Source organism: Myotis nattereri (genome assembly GCF_964212035.1).
Source record: "Myotis nattereri genome assembly, chromosome: 9".
In the NCBI taxonomy this organism is placed as follows: Eukaryota; Metazoa; Chordata; class Mammalia; order Chiroptera; family Vespertilionidae; genus Myotis; species Myotis nattereri.
Genome location: NC_138084.1, coordinates 3,435,414 through 3,450,771, shown reverse-complemented (window position 1 = coordinate 3,450,771; position 15,358 = coordinate 3,435,414). Strand labels below are relative to the sequence as shown.

Sequence of the window (15,358 nt, the reverse complement as noted above, 5' to 3'; positions counted from 1 at the left end):
ACAGGTTGGGAACCGCTGCTCTAGAGTGTCTGTCCTCCTGTGCGTGAAGGGAAGGACTGAGGTCCTGAGTCTGAGATCAGATCAGCAGAATCTGGGCCACTGGCAGATCTTCCTAAGATACTGGGCTGGAGAGTCATGGGCAACCTTGGAGGCATGAGACAATCAAAAGAGGAAGGCCAGGGACCCGAGGGATGTTGGGAAACTACCCAAGCTGCCTGGGACTCCTTTGCCTCCAATCTAAGTGGGGACAAAGGCCAGGCAAAGCAATAATTATAGGAAGTGTGGCCACAGATCCAGCACAGTAACTTTCCTGGATTTAACAGACTTAGGAAAGCTGGCGCAGTGCTGAGAGCTGGAGATATAAAAAAGACAGGGATGCATGTGAGTCTACAATTATCTCAATAAAACAACTGAAACTTTACATAATTAAAAAATGAAAAGGGAGACAATAGCAAAATAATGTTTCTGACCCACCACAGAGGCCTAAATGGAACAGCTTCTAGCAGTCCAGGAGTTGGGAAGGCAAGGCGAACAGAACCACATTCGTACCATGTTCCAGGCCTTATCCTGGATGCTTCCGATCAGGGTTCTGGACCTTGGCACACTCACATTTGAGGCTAAATAACTCTGTGGGGGGTGGGGGGCTGTGCTATATACCCTGTAGGATGTTTAGCCTCATCCTTGGCCTCTACCTACTAGAAGGCAGTAACCCCCCCCCCGTCCCCCCCCCCCACACACACACACACCCTCCTCTTGCAACATCCAAAAATGTCATTGCCAAATATCCCCTGGGAGCCAGTCACCCCAGATGACAGCCACTGCATTGTGTAGTAATTATGGTTAAGTTGAATGCCTCTCATGGGCCAGGCTCTATGCCAGCCACTTGCATATACAGTAATTCCTCCCTGGATGCTCTTGATAGGTTCTGCAACTTTAAACAAAATGACATATAAGGAAATCAAGTTTATGAGACTAATTGACACAAGCAAGAGTTAAGTTGCAGCCCAGCCGGTGTGGCTCAGTGGTTGAGTGTGGACCTGTGAACCAGGAGGTCACGGTTCTATTCTTGGTCAGAGCACATGCCTGGGTTGCAGGCTGAATCCCCAGTAGGGGGCACGCAGGAGGCATCTGATCAATGATTCTCTGTCATCACTGACGTTTCTATCTCTCCCTCTCCCTTCCACTCTGAAATCAATAAAAATATTTTTTTTAAATAAAATTTTAAAAATATGTTTTTTAAAATAGTTAAGTTGCTAAGGAATCATACCAAGGTTATAAAGAAATGTTGAACGAAACAATGTTGAAAGAAACATTATTCCAGGACCTGCAGCAGCAACCATCCAAAGAGGGTGGTATGCCCGTTTCACAATGAGGAATCGCAGTCACCAGCTAGGGCTGAACCCAGTGCCGCAGCAACTCCAATACCAAGCTTCCTACCGCACAGCTCTGCTTCCCACGGGCGTCGGGAAGAACGACTGAGGTAGCTAGATTAGAAGGCAGCAAGCAGACAGGCGGGAAAGGGCACTCCAAAGCAGACCCACAGTGTGCGGAGTGTGAGGGAGAGCAGCGAGCAGACAGGCGGGAAAGGGCGCTCCAAAGCAGACCCACAGTGTGCGGAGTGTGAGGGAGAGCAGGGCGTTTAACTCTGCAGTCACTTCACATCTTCTGTGTTGCTCCAAGGCTGGTGTGGTGATTGCTCAGCACACACAGGCCTGTTGTTGTGCGCATCCTGGGAAGGGCTGTGTGGGGACCCCCCAGTCTGTGTCCTTACTGTCCTCTTGTTCACCTCGCCTTGCTTGCTGTCTGCTCCCAGCTATGCTCTTAGTAATTTTCAAGGGTGAGGGAAGGGAAAACATGAGGAAACTACACTGGTATTCAGAGCAGCTCTCACGGTATCATTTGCTGGAAGCCAAAGAGGAAACATTAGTACCTTTCCTACAATTAGGGCAGCTTTAGACTTGGCGAAAGGGCTTTTCGGTCCCCTGGGTGGCGGAGGCTAGTTGAAGCATCAGGCCAAGAAATGAGGGGCAAGCAACAACTGCAGTTTTTAAAAAAGAGCTGTTTTTACCAAAGAAAGAGGGTAACACTTCCATGAGAACCAAAGACCGTTTAGGGTCAGAACAGTCAGAATCTGGGAGTGGCTGCTAAGCTGGAAGGAGTCAGATGTCTTCCGGGACAAGGAGCCTGCCTTGCCTCCCCACGGCAGCCAGGCTGGGCCTCTGGGCCACATGGGAAGTGTGAGAATCACCCTCCCGAGATAAGGGTCAAACAAGGTAGGCGGCGCGTGTTCAGCTCACAAGCCCTAGGAGAGGAAAAGCAGTTGGTTAGACCCAGAGCCTGGGGCAGCTGTCACTGCACTTCCCATCCCTGGGGCACATGCCCTGGATCTTCCAAGCAGACGGCAAGACAGTTTCCTTCATCTGTGACTCAAGCATTAAATCCCATCTCCACCCCTGTCCCCACCCACCCCTTCCCCAGGCATCAACCCGGTCATGCATGATCCGTCACTCACCCAAGTAATCATCCATCAAAGAGCCGATGGCAAACTGCAGGAGGGAAGGCAAAAAGGAAATGAGGTCTAAGCCTGCACAGACCTATCCTCTAAGCCCCGCCCCAGACTTTCTGCCCACCCCCCCCAACCCCCGCTCCGGGCAGAAGAGCTCAAACCCCAGGAAGCCTCGGTGTTAAGAGACCAATAGCTCCTGGCTCTGCCTGGCACGGGAAGGGAGGCGGGCAAGAGACTCACAATGTCGTTCTTATCCACACGGGTCCCCACGATCTTCAAGCGGATCTCATCGTCCTGCTGAATCACAATGTCCTGGGAGGAGGGAAGAGAACACTCAGACATATCGCCCCCCACCCCGCCCCAGCCCCCCCTCCCCCAGCCAATCCTCCCTCAGAGCGGCTCCTGCCCTCCTGTCTCTGACTTCTTCCCACCGACTCACCTCATCCATTGTCTTGTAACACGGTGGGTTGGAGTTAGGATCAAACTCCATCTCGGACGGGATGGACTGAAAGGAAAGGGAGACTGGCTGAGTCCTTTAAATGGAGGCTGCAGGAGATGGTCATGAATGGGTGTCTCCCCCGAGCCCCGCCCCGCGTGCCCAGGCTCACATGTCGGGAGATGAAGCAGGACATGGGTCCGATTTCTGTGAAGAGTCCAACCTGGAAGGGAAATGAGTGGCCCTTGCTTTTTCTTTTGTGTCCAAGTCTTCTAAGCTCCTCATCTTCCTGATTCCTCATAAATTCTCCATGGATTGAAACCACACCAAATTGTAACGTTTTCCTTTCTCTTTTTTCTAGCTTTCGTTTTAAGGTAGGCAAATATAGTACAGTAGTGAAGAGCTGAGGCCTGGGGCTTGTCTGTCCAGGATTTCATCACTTGTTGGCCACTAGACTTAGTTTCTCTAAACCTGAGCTTCTATAAAAAGGGGTAAGAGCACCCACCTGTCAGTCACTGTGAGGCGTCACACATTACCAGGCTCACAGTAACTACTCCATCAGTGGATGCTACTGTCATCGTGACCATTAACACGGACGTACACGCCCCTGAGACAGGACCCTTTGACAGGCGAGAAAACCGAAGCACAGAGGAGTGACGTGGGTGGCCAAGGACGCAGTTAGCAAGTGGAGTTGGGACCCACCCTACATCTCCTGAGGGACCGTCCACTTCCTCCCCAGGTGTGGCCTCACCTTGTTGACCTGAGTGACGACAGCATCCACGACTTCCCCTTTAAAGGGCCGGAAAACAATGGCCTTGTACTTAACTGGGTAAAGGACAAAGCCCCTGCCTGGCTGGATCACACCAGCCCCAATATTGTCGATGGTGGTGACAGCAATGACAAAGCCATACCTGCGAGGAGGATGACAAAGAGAAAGGCCCTGTGTGTGGAAGAGCCTCTAGCACCATCTGCAACAAGAATCAGAGACAGCCGAAACCGGTTTGGCTCAGTGGATGGAGCGTCGGCCTGCGGACTGAAAGGTCCCGGGTTCGATTCCGGTCAAGGGCATGTGCCTGGGTTGCGGGCACATCCCCAGTAGGAGATGTGCAGGAGGCGGCTGATCGATGTTTCTCTCTCATCGATGTTTCTGACTCTCTATCTCTCTCCCTTCCTCTCTGTAAAATATCAATAAAATGTATTTAAAAAAAAATAGTTAAAAAAAAAAAAAAAGAATCAGAGACAGTACAAAGGGCAGCCCATGGCACCCCTGCCCCAGAGCTCAGTGGCCAAGAACGACAGGACGCTGATCAGTCTCTGTAACGCCAAACACTGCTCTCATAATGTCACAAAAAAGGGCCAAGCACGCTGCAGTCCTTGAGCCAAGAGACCCTCAGAGTCGCGGGGAGGAGCCTATTAAAATGCACATTTCCAGCCCCGTCTTGAGTCCTGAGTATGCCGTGATGGGATGAGGCTCAGGAACCTGCTGTTCAAAAAACGCCCCAGGTTATTTTAACGCGGAGGCCCAAGTACTCCACAGTGCTAGGCTCCTCCCAGCTCACGCACACACGTGCGAGTCCTCTCTCTGCAGAGCCCAGCGATGTGCCATGTCAGGTCCCTGGGCATGGGGGCAGGGAAAACCAGCAGAATCACAGACGGAGGGCAGACACGGGAACGGTGATTAGAGTGTGACTCCACCGGGGCTGGCCTCCCTCTAACTTTGAGGTCATTGTTCCCAGCGACCAACACGGGACCTGGCACACAGGGGAGCTGCAGAAATGTTGGCGGAGCGAATGCACGGCCAGCCTCAGCTGAGGGGCAAAGCCTTGTGACCCAGCTTTGCAGAAGGCGCCCGGGGAACCCGAGGCAGGAAGCCACGGAGTGCCTGGGCGCCAGGAGTGCGGGAGGGGGCTCCCCAGCGTCGGTGGCAGGACCTTGCAGAACGAGGAGCTGGGGGCGGGGCTGCTAGCGGCGCGGACAGCGCGGCACTCACTTGCCGGTGCAGGTGCCCTCCACCTCGGTGAAGAGCTTCTGCTTCACCGTGTTGAGCAGGTTGGGGCCGAAGTAGCGCGGGTGCAGCAGGATCTCGTGCTCCAAGGAGATCTGCGGGGAAGGCGGGATGGAGACCAGGCCAGGCGCAGCGGGAAGACCGGCGAGAAGCGGCCGCGGGTCCCGGCGCCCTTCCCCGCCCCGCCCCGCCGCTCCTCTCCAGCCTGCCCGCGCCGCCGCCCGGTGCCCCGCTCACGTGGTAGAACATCCTCCTCCCGGAGTCAGGGGCGCAGCCGCGTCCACACCTTCCCGGGCAGCGGCGCCGCCGGCACGACCGGAAATACACGCAGCCGCCCCAATACCGCTTCCGGGCCCCCGCGGACCCGATTGGACCTCGCTGTGGTGGGCGGGGAAACCCACGAGGCCCCGCCCCCTCCCGCCCACAAGCGACCCAACCGGCGGCTCTCTTAAATTCGGTGCCCAGAATAGAAGCTCAATAAAGAATTCCTTTTGTTTTCTTTTTCTTTTGTTTTCTTTTCTTGAATAAAGAATTTTAAACGAAATTATTATTTTTTTTTAAACGAAATTATTAATTAATTAATTATTTAATTCGTGAGAGATGGTGTGCACATCCATTTAGCACTCCTGATAGATGGTAGCAGAATTGAGTTAAATTGTAGGACTCCCAGCTGCTGGTGTCTGGCAATTGCTTGGATGTGGGAGGTTGGGGGGAGGGTAGAGGAGGAGCAGGGAACACATTGTAATTGGAGCCAGAATCATTCGTAATAAATAGTTAAAGCTCATCACCTCCTTTTTCCCAAAAGGTTGCTTCCAGAACACAGGTGCGTCGTGAAAACCACCACTAAGTCAAACCCAAAACGAGAAAGGCAGACTGGTATCAACATCGTCAATCTTGGACACACAGATTCCCGCAAGCCCACCCTGCTGGGCCCCTGACCTACGAATGTGGTCGGATTCCCAAGGGAACCATCGGAAATTTCGAGAAGGAGGCTGCTGGGATGGGAAGGGCTCCCTCAGTATGCCTGGGTCTTGGAGAAACTGGAAGCTGAACGTGAGCGGGGTATCACCATTGGTGCCTCCTGGTGGAAATTGGAGACCAGCAAGTATTAGGTGACGATCACTGATGCCCCAGGACACAGAGACTTCATCGTAAACATGATCACAGGCACTCCTCAGGCTGGCTGTGCTGTGCTGAGTGTTGCTGCAGCGGTTGGTGAATTTGAAGCCAGTAGTATCTCCAAGAATGGACAGGCCCGTGAGCATGCCCTCTGGCTTACGCACGGGGTGTGAAACAGCTGATTATTGGTGTTGACATGGATTCCACTGAGCCCCCTGCAGCCAGAAGAGATACAAACGAGGGTATTGTTAAAGAAGTCAGCTCTTAGCCCTGGGAGATGTGGCTCAGCTGATTGGACATCATCCCCTGCACCGAAGGGATGCTGGTTGGATTCCCAGTCAGAGCACATGCCCGAGTTTCAGGCTCAATCCCCGGTGTGGGGCGTGCAGGAGGCATCTGATGGCTATTTCATTCTCACATCGATGTTTCTCTCGTTCTCCCTGTCCCTTCCTCTCTCTCTCTAAAAATCAATACAAAATCTTTAAAAAAGGAAGTCAGCGCCAGCATTAAGGAAACTGGCTACAATCCTAACACAGTGGCTGTGGGTGAAACACATGTGGCCTCTGTGTGTGGCCTGGGCTTCCTCACAGCACTGTGGTGCTGCTCTAGGAGCAATTATCCCAAGAGGACCAACCAGAAGCTGTATCCCCCTTAAAAAATTTTGTTATTGATTTCAAAGAGGAAGGAAGAGGGAGAGACATAGAAACATCAATGATATCAATGATGAGAGAGAATCGTTGATCAGCTGCCTCCTGCATGCCCCCTCCTGGGGATCAAGCCTGCAACCCTGGCATGTGCCCTGACTGGGAATCAAACCATGACTTCCTGGCTCTTAGGGTGATGCTCAACCACTGAGCCACACTGGGCAGGTTGTATCTTCTTTTACAACCTAGTCCTAGCCTCTCAAATGTCACATCTCCCTGGAGGAGACAGTCCCTCCCAGACTCAGGTAAGAGACCTTTCCTGATGGGAGGAGCATCAATGTCATATTGTAGGATGAGTGTGTGGAAGGGAAGATCTTATCAAGGCCATCTTGGAAAAGATAGTCTGCTGTAGGAATAGGATCTCTGCAGCCTAGACCAGTGATGGCGAACCTTTTGAGCTCGGCCTGTCAGCATTTTGAAAAATCCTAACTTAACTCTGGTGCCGTGTCACATAGAGAAATTTTTTTATATTTGCAACCATAGTAAAACAAAGATTTATATTTTTGATATTTATTTTATATATTTAAATGCCATGTAACAAAGAAAAATCAACCAAAAAAATGAGTTCGCGTGTCACCTCTGACACGCGTGTCATAGGTTCACCGTCACTGGCCTAGATAGTAGAGAGAAGCCCTAGTGATGATGTCTGCCACCACCTGTCTTCCAAAGATTCACAAGCAAGCAGCAGGTCTGGCCCCTGAGGAGCAGTCTTTGAGCAAGGATCACCCATCTCAGCTGCCCTTCTTCCTGCTTCCGGGCTCCTTCTTCTGTGCCACCATTTCTTCCAACAACTAGGATAATCCTGCCCCCAGCTGAGTCCAAATCCTCTGGCCTTGGGCACTACAACCATGGGGGAACACTCTACCAAGACAGATCTACAATAGTGATTAGGGGTGTGGCTATAAAGACCAACATTCAGTCTCAGCTCTGACTTGTATTCACTTGGTGACCATGGTCAAATTACTTAACCACTCTGAACCTAAGTCTCTTCTTCTGTCTAATAGAGACAAGAAAGGCTATTTTGGAATCAGGGACTATATTGTTAGCATATTGCTAGCATTTAACAAATGCTAAACAGTACATATTTTTCTAACTTCTACAAATGCACAGAAACATAGAAGCAAAGCTTTTTAATCTTTTTCCTTGGGGGAAAGTTACTACTATAAGTAAGAAATGTCTTTAGTTTTAGCTTTAAATTTCACATAGTTTTTCATGTGCTATAATCTGTCTATATTAGCTTAGTACCTCTATTCCCTAAATGAAAGCTTTTATATAAAAAAAACAAAACACAACTAAATGGTGCTCTAGAAAGAGGTGTCCTGGTACCCTGTAGCTCTGTGTGCCCCACTTTGAGAAGCAAAGCCTCCAAGCTGTGCCCTGCTTTAATGGTGCTCCCGGGGGTGAGAGAAGCCTAAATCCAGGGCATACTTGGTTCATTAAGCTCTGGTGGCCACTGGTGTGCACTGACCAGAGGGAGCACCTTCAGGTTTGCACAGAGGTTGAAAGAACGGTAACTTTAAATATCTAGAGCCCGTATGCACAGCGATCCCAGTGTGCCAAGCTCACAGTCTTTTTGCGCAGACTCATCTTCATCTGGTCCTTTTTGCACCTATAGAAACATGGTTGCTTTAGCTTCCCAAGCAGCCTAGGCCAGTGGTCGGCAAACTGCGGCTCTGGAGCCACATGCGGGTCTTTGGCCCCTTGAGTGTGGCCACGAAGTTTCAATCGCACTGTACGTACACGCCCGCACGTGGTATTTTGTGGAAGAGCCACACTCAAGGGGCCGCAGTTCTTTTTCTTTTAAAAAAAAATATATTTTATTGATTTTTTACAGAGAAGAAGGGAGAGGGGTAGAGAGCCAGAAACATCGATGAGAGAGATCGATCAGCTGCCTCCTGCACGCCCCCCAGTGGGGATGTGCCCGCAACCAAGGTACATGCCCTTGACCGGAATCGAACCTGGGACCCCTGAGTCCGCAGGCCGTCGCTCTATCCACTGAGCCAAACGGTTGGACTAGTCCCCAGCTTTAAATACTATCTATATGCCCATGACACTCCCAATATGTATCTCCAGCCCCAATGTTTCACTGGATCTTCAGGCCCACAAGTCTAACTGGCTAAGGGGAATCTCTACATACGGGTCAAAAACAGAATTCTCAATTTTCCTCCCCATTACCCCCATCCCAGAAGATGGCTCTGTCAGCCACACCATTGCTCATGCTACAATTCTGGCCATCCTTGACTTCTTTTCTTCTCTTGTCCCTCATCTCTTATCTTTTTTTTTTTTTTAATGTATTTTATTGATTTTTTTACAGAGAGGAAGGGAGAGGGATAGAGAGTTAGAAACATCGATGAGAGAGAAACATCGATCAGCTGCCTCCTGCACACTCCCCACCGGGGATGTGCCCGCAACCAAGGTACATGCCCTTGACCGGAACCAAACCTGGGACCCTTGAGTCTGCAGGCTGACGCTCTATCCACTGAGCCAAACCAGTTAGGGCCCTCACCTCTTATCTTTAAAAGAAAAATTGTTGACTTTAGAGAGTGTGTGAGAGAGATACAGAAACACTGATTTGTTGTTCCACTTTTTTTTTTTTTTTATTATTATTAGTTAAGGAATTACAAATGTGTCCTCATCCCCCCCTTTAACCCCCAACCTCCCCCCCACACACAAACTCATGCTCCCATCCCCCCGTTGTCCATGTCCATTGGTTTGGCTTATATACATGTATACAAGTCCTTCTGTTGATCTCTTCCCCTTACCCCCGCCCTCCCCTACTTTCCTTCTGGGGATTGATAGCCTGATCGCTGTTTCTCAGTCTTTGGGTCTGTCCTTTTTCATCGTCTATGTTGTTCTCTATAATCCACAAATGAGTGAGATCATGTGGTATTTATCTTTCTCTGACTGGCTTATTTCACTTAGCATAATGCTCTCCAGTTCCATCCATGCTGTTGCAAAAGGCAAGAGTTCCTTTTTTTTTACCGCAGCATAGTATTCCATTGTGTATATGTACCACAGTTTTCTAATCCACTCATCTGCTGATGGGCACTTAGGCTGTTTCCAAATCTTAGCTATGGTGAATTGTGCTGCTATGAACATAGGGGTGCATATATCCTTTCTAATTGGCGTTTCTGGTTTCTTGGGATATATTCCTAGGAGTGGGATCACAGGGTCAAATGGGAGTTCCATTTTTAGTCTTCTGAGGTAGCTCCATACTGTTCTCCACAGTGGCTGCACCAGTCTGCATTCCCACCAGCAGTGCAGAAGGGTTCCTTTTTCTCCACATCCTCTCCAACACTTGTTGTTTGTTGATTTGTTGATGATAGCCATTCTGACAGGTGTGAGATGGTAACGCATTGTCGTTTTGATTTGCATCTCTCGTATAATTAGTGACTTTGAGCAGGTTTTCATATGTCTTTCTGCCTTGTTGTTCCACTTATTGATGCATTCACTGGTTGATTCTTGTTTGTGCCCTAACAGGAGATCAAACCTGCAACCTTGCCCTAACTGGTTTGGCTCAGTGGATAGAGCGGGGGTGAAGGGGGGAGTAGCGGGGTGAAGGGGGGAGTAGCGGGGGTGAATCGGGGAGTAGTGGGTTACAGGCACTCAATTAACCCTGTGGCCATATTGCTCTGGTCGGTCAAGAGGCAGGCGTCACTAACTCCGGACGTACAGCCTTTCCTTTGTTTGGGGACGCCTCAAAGATGTCTTCACCAGCAGCCATGCCCTAACTCTCCTGTCCCGGGGAACTGCAGGGCCTCGAGCCCGGAGTTCAGGCCAGGACTGCCACAGCGCTCACGCCCGCGAGGCTGGTTCTCGGACTCCGCCATTACGGAGTCGGGAGCCCGAGCCGTCGGGGTGAGGGGGGCGAAGCGGCGGGGCACTGAGGGTGTAGGAACCTTCAGGACACAGCTGAGGTTCAGAGGTGTGGCTGCTGCCCCCGGTCACGGCAGAGCGGGTCTCACACCCGGGCCTCCTGAGTTCCACTCCAGCTCGTTCGTCCTCCTCCTCGGGTCAGCCTGCAGCCGACGCAACACAATTCTCTACGCGGTGCAAGGCCCCCCCTCCCACCCCCACCCCCACCCCCACCCCCACTCCCACTCCGCGCCAGGTGGACGCGCTCCGCAACCTAGAGCGCAGTCCCCGCTTCAGGTAGATGGAGAAGCTCAGCCAATCCAGAGGGCTCTGAGGCAAAGAAGGCGGGACCAGGAAGAAAAGTTTAGGACAGCAACGCCAGCCAATCTGACGCCTCGCTGCCTGAGCGACGGCCACCAACACCCACTTGGAAACGCCGCTCAAGAGTGGGCGGTGGTTAGTGCATATTCAGCCAATCAGTGACAAGGGAAGGCAAAGTTGAGCCCGTTGCATCTGAGGAGGTGGGAAGGGGCGGAGTTCGCCCAGTGGCTGCTCGGTGGAGGGTGAGGGACCAGCTTTCTCTGCTAGTTCGCACCCTAGGACTTCTTAGCCCCTGGAATGCGAGAGAGGCTCAGGGAGTTCCCGGAGTGGGGCGTAGAGGTATCGCCGGGGAGGCCTGGGGGCGAGAGAGACCTCCAGTTGGAGGAGGTGCTGAAAGCCACCGGGTGGGCATAGAGGAAGCGGAGGTTGGTTAGGGGGAGGGACTTCCGGGGCGGGGTTTGTTGGCTGGGTGGGGCCTGCTGCTGAGGTTAAGTCGAGGGGGCGGAGCTAAAAGACCACTGGTTGTGACCTAAGAAAAAAGGATAGTAATGTAAGCGAGTGTTTTGGGGTCAGGACAGTGTTGCCAGAGGTATGTTGGTGGCAGCTCAGGGCTGATATGAAGGTTTCTGGCGAGGTTACCAGCCCTAACCCACTGTCCTCTCTTCCCAGGGAACCGCTGGTGGGGACTTTCCTAGGGGCCTGCCCCTCGTGGGGTGCTATGGAGTTTCCAGAACACAGCCAGCAGCTGCTGCAGAGCCTCCGAGAGCAGCGGTCCCAGGGTTTCCTTTGCGACTGCACCGTGATGGTGGGTAGCACCCAGTTCCTGGCCCATCGGGCTGTGCTCGCCTCCTGCAGCCCGTTCTTCCAGCTTTTCTACAAAGAGCGGGAACTGGACAAGAGGGACCTGGTGTGTATCCACAACGAGATTGTCACGGCCCCAGCCTTTGGGCTGCTTCTGGACTTCATGTATGCTGGCCAGCTGGTGCTGAGGGGGGACACCCCAGTGGAAGACGTGCTGGCAGCTGCCAGTTACTTGCACATGAATGACATCGTCAAGGTGTGTAAGCGGCGTCTGCAAGCCCGGGCCCTGGCAGAGGCAGACAGTACCAAGAAGGAGGAGGAGACCAGCTCACAGCCCCTTAGCTTGGAATTTCTGTCCCACACGTCCCGTGGCCCTCAGCCCTCCTTGGCATCTGCGGAGATATCAGGCCACTGGGGCAAAGGGGAGTGGAAAGGCCCTGCTGCTCCCTCACCTACTGTCTGTCCTCCAGACGAGCCGCCCATGCCCAGCGGCGCTGACACGACACAGCCTGGCGTGGAGGTTGACTCACTGCATCTACGGGCTCCTCCTCCACCGGTGGCGGATGTCTCCCTTGCCAGCCCCAGTAGCTCCACAGAGCCCATTCCTGCAAGCTACTACTCCTCTGGCCTTCCCACAGTTTCAGTGGAGCCACTGGCTCCCCTCGACGTGGGTTCTGAGAGCCTGAGGGTGGTGGAACCAAGGGGTCCCGGAGGACCATTGCAGGGCTTCTACAGCCCATCTTCGGCTGCAGCCCCAGTCCCAGCCCCAGTTCCATCCCAGGCCCCAACCCCAGCAGAAGCTGAGCTGGTCCAGGTGAAAGTAGAAGCGATTGTGATTTCTGATGAGGAGCCCGATGTGTCGGAGACTCAGCCTCAGGGGCCTGAGGGGTTGTTCCCATCTGGGGAGGCCATGTATGGTGCTCAGCCTCCCCAGCCAGAGGCTTTTGAGGAGCCAAGGGCAGCAGGATTGGAGGAGGTGGGGCCAAGTGACCAGTTTCTGCCCTCCGATCCTCACCTACCCTACCATCTGCTGCCAGGTCCAGGGCAGTATCATCGAGGACTGGTGACCTCACCCCTGCCTGCACCCCCCGCCCTGCATGAGCCACTTTACCTGCCTTCTGAGTACGAAGCAGCCCCCGGAAGCTTTGGCGTTTTTACTGAGGATGTTCCCACTTGTAAGACATGTGGGAAGACCTTCTCGTGCTCTTACACGCTACGGCGCCACGCCACAGTGCACACACGGGAGCGGCCCTACGAGTGCCGCTACTGCCTGCGCAGCTACACGCAGTCAGGAGACCTGTACCGCCACATCCGCAAGGCTCACAACGAGGACCTGGCCAAACGCAGCAAACCCGATCCGGAGGCGAGCCCCCTCCTCGGAGTGCACCCCCTCCCAGGCTCCCCCACAGCAGACAGACAGAACTCTGGTGGAGGGCCACCCAAAGATTTTGTACTTGGCCCCAAAAACTAACATCTGGGGGAGCACGAGCTGATGCCAGGCCTGCTCTTGCGACACAGAAGGTTGGAAGCATCTCGTTTCCCCTGCCGGGTGACGGAATGGGTGCTGCCCGGGCTGACGGTCCCTCCCACCCTTTTCTTTACCCAGGCAGTTCCTCTCCAAGGGTGCTGGGAATTTTCCTGGGTGTAATCACTTCTCACTCTGCATTCTGGACCATAAAGCTAGCAGTGAAAGTATCTTACTGAACTGGTGTTGGCTGGTTTCTTCCACAAACCTGCATGACTCCTGCCGCTTTCATCCCTCTAGATCAGCGGTTCTCAACCTGTGGGTCGCGACCCCTTTGGGGGTCAAACGACCCTTTCACAGGGGTCGCCTAAGACCATCGGAAAACGCATATATAATTACATATTGTTTTGTGATTAATCACTATGCTTTAATTATGTTCAATTTGTAACAATGAAATTGAGGGTCACCACAACGTGAGGAACTGTATTAAACGGTCGCGGCATTAGGAAGGTTGAGAACCACTGCTCTAGACCTTTTAAGAAAACGACATCTGTCCTTGGGGGAGCGGTGAGGATCAGGTTGCTTATGAGAAGTGGCATAGGCACAGGGTAATGCAGACTTTATGTAGGAAAAGTGTACACATTAGGGAGTCTTACACAATCATGTTTGTTATTGTAGTGAGCTCCTGTGTGGTGGGCTGTATTAGGGACTTCATGTAAGTGCTCATTTAATCCTCAATATCTCTATGAGGTATTAGCCCACCCCTTTTTTTCCCACGGACAAGGGAACTTGAAATTCAAAAATTAAAGTTAACTTGTTCAAGGTCACAGAGCTGGTTAAAGGGCAAGCTGGAATTCGAACCATGGCCTGTGACTACAAACACCGGGCTCACTATGCTGGCTTAAAATACTGTTGAAAATAGTTTCCTGAGAACTATGAGTTGTTTTCTTTCTTCTCCTTTTGACTGTTCGGCTTTGCGTCCTTACCCCTTCACCTCTGTTTCCACGTAGAAAGACCTTTGGTTGGCTGTTTCAACAACATGTGCTGTGTTGACGACCTGAAACTTTTGCTTACATGTCGTAAATATGAAAATAAGAAATGGAGAGGCAGACAGCTCCAAGCCCGGTGGTATAGGTTTGTGGGGGGATGTTGAGGGCTTTTGGTGTGGAAACGATGGGTGGTTAGGAAAACTAAAGGAAGAAACTCCAGATGAGGGAATCATACTTAAAAAGTGTGATGACAGCCTAGAGGTGAAGTTACTCACGTACGGTCACACACAGGGTTATTGACAGTCGAGATAGCAGAGAAATGGGAGCTTTGGGTGCTGATGTAGGATGGGGGAAAGTTCTAGAAGTGTAAGAAGGGCCTGCCCCTGTGCTGCTGCAGGATGGACTGGAGGACTCCCTACAAACCCTCCTCTGCAACATAGGAGGAATCGAGTGCAAGGAAAGCTGGAAGGTGAAACTATGAGTACATTTTCTGAATTTCTTTGATCTTTTTTGGATTTGTCTGTCATAATCAGCTACTATTTTTGAGTTTTGGGAAGGAGACAGAGCTAAGCATTGAAGATTGGCCACAGAAAGCTCCTTATCAGGGACATTATGGGAAACAAAAGTTGATGCTTAACATGTTCATGGGTGAAAAGTGAATTCTGCACCTTGCACTTTCCTTGTGTTGGAATAACCGTTTAGTTTCTTTCAAAAGGCTAACTTTATTCATGCGAATGCATTACCGCCTGAACTCCTTGGTGAAACAAGGCTGGGTCCCCATACATGCATATAGTAAGAGCTATTCTAGCTGAGCGGAGGACCTTTTCCAGTCATTCCTGGAGTAAGTGAAGATGCCTAAAAAGAATCAGTTGCTTCTAAAAGGGTGAATTTTACGATATGTGAAATATATAAAAAGGAATCGGTTGCCTTAGAACATGGGTTCCTAAAAGCAAGATAGAGTAAATGTGTGCACATGTGTACATAATTGTATATAGTTTCTTTAGACGGCGTGAACGGTAACCATTGCTGTCTCCGCCACCCTGATACCTAACTACCGAGGGTCTGTTCCTTGGTGACATTCTCCTGAACAGCAAGCATTTGCTTCCACTTCCAAGCTTAGGATGCTTTTTTTTTTCTTTTTTAACTTCTTGAAATTA

At 51.5% G+C, this 15,358-nt stretch overlaps 2 protein-coding genes across 2 annotated transcripts; one reads left to right on the top strand and one right to left on the bottom strand.

Moving 5' to 3' along the window:
* Positions 1 to 2,039: 2,039 nt before the first annotated feature.
* On the bottom strand, positions 2,040 to 5,287 carry POLR2G (RNA polymerase II subunit G). The gene is made up of 8 exons (XM_081099736.1): positions 5,185 to 5,287; positions 4,933 to 5,042; positions 3,694 to 3,853; positions 3,115 to 3,165; positions 2,946 to 3,011; positions 2,747 to 2,818; positions 2,513 to 2,546; positions 2,040 to 2,302 (listed from the first exon to the last, which is right to left on the bottom strand). The coding sequence occupies exons 1-8, from the start codon at positions 5,194 to 5,196 to the stop codon at positions 2,289 to 2,291; spliced, it is 519 nt and encodes a 172-aa protein (XP_080955862.1). The 5' UTR covers positions 5,197 to 5,287; the 3' UTR covers positions 2,040 to 2,288.
* Positions 5,288 to 11,154: 5,867 nt separating this feature from the next.
* Positions 11,155 to 13,440, top strand: ZBTB3 (zinc finger and BTB domain containing 3). Its single transcript, XM_081100379.1, has 2 exons — positions 11,155 to 11,188; positions 11,616 to 13,440. The coding sequence occupies exon 2, from the start codon at positions 11,665 to 11,667 to the stop codon at positions 13,216 to 13,218; it is 1,554 nt and encodes a 517-aa protein (XP_080956505.1). The 5' UTR covers positions 11,155 to 11,188; positions 11,616 to 11,664; the 3' UTR covers positions 13,219 to 13,440.
* The last annotated feature ends 1,918 nt before the right edge of the window (positions 13,441 to 15,358 follow it).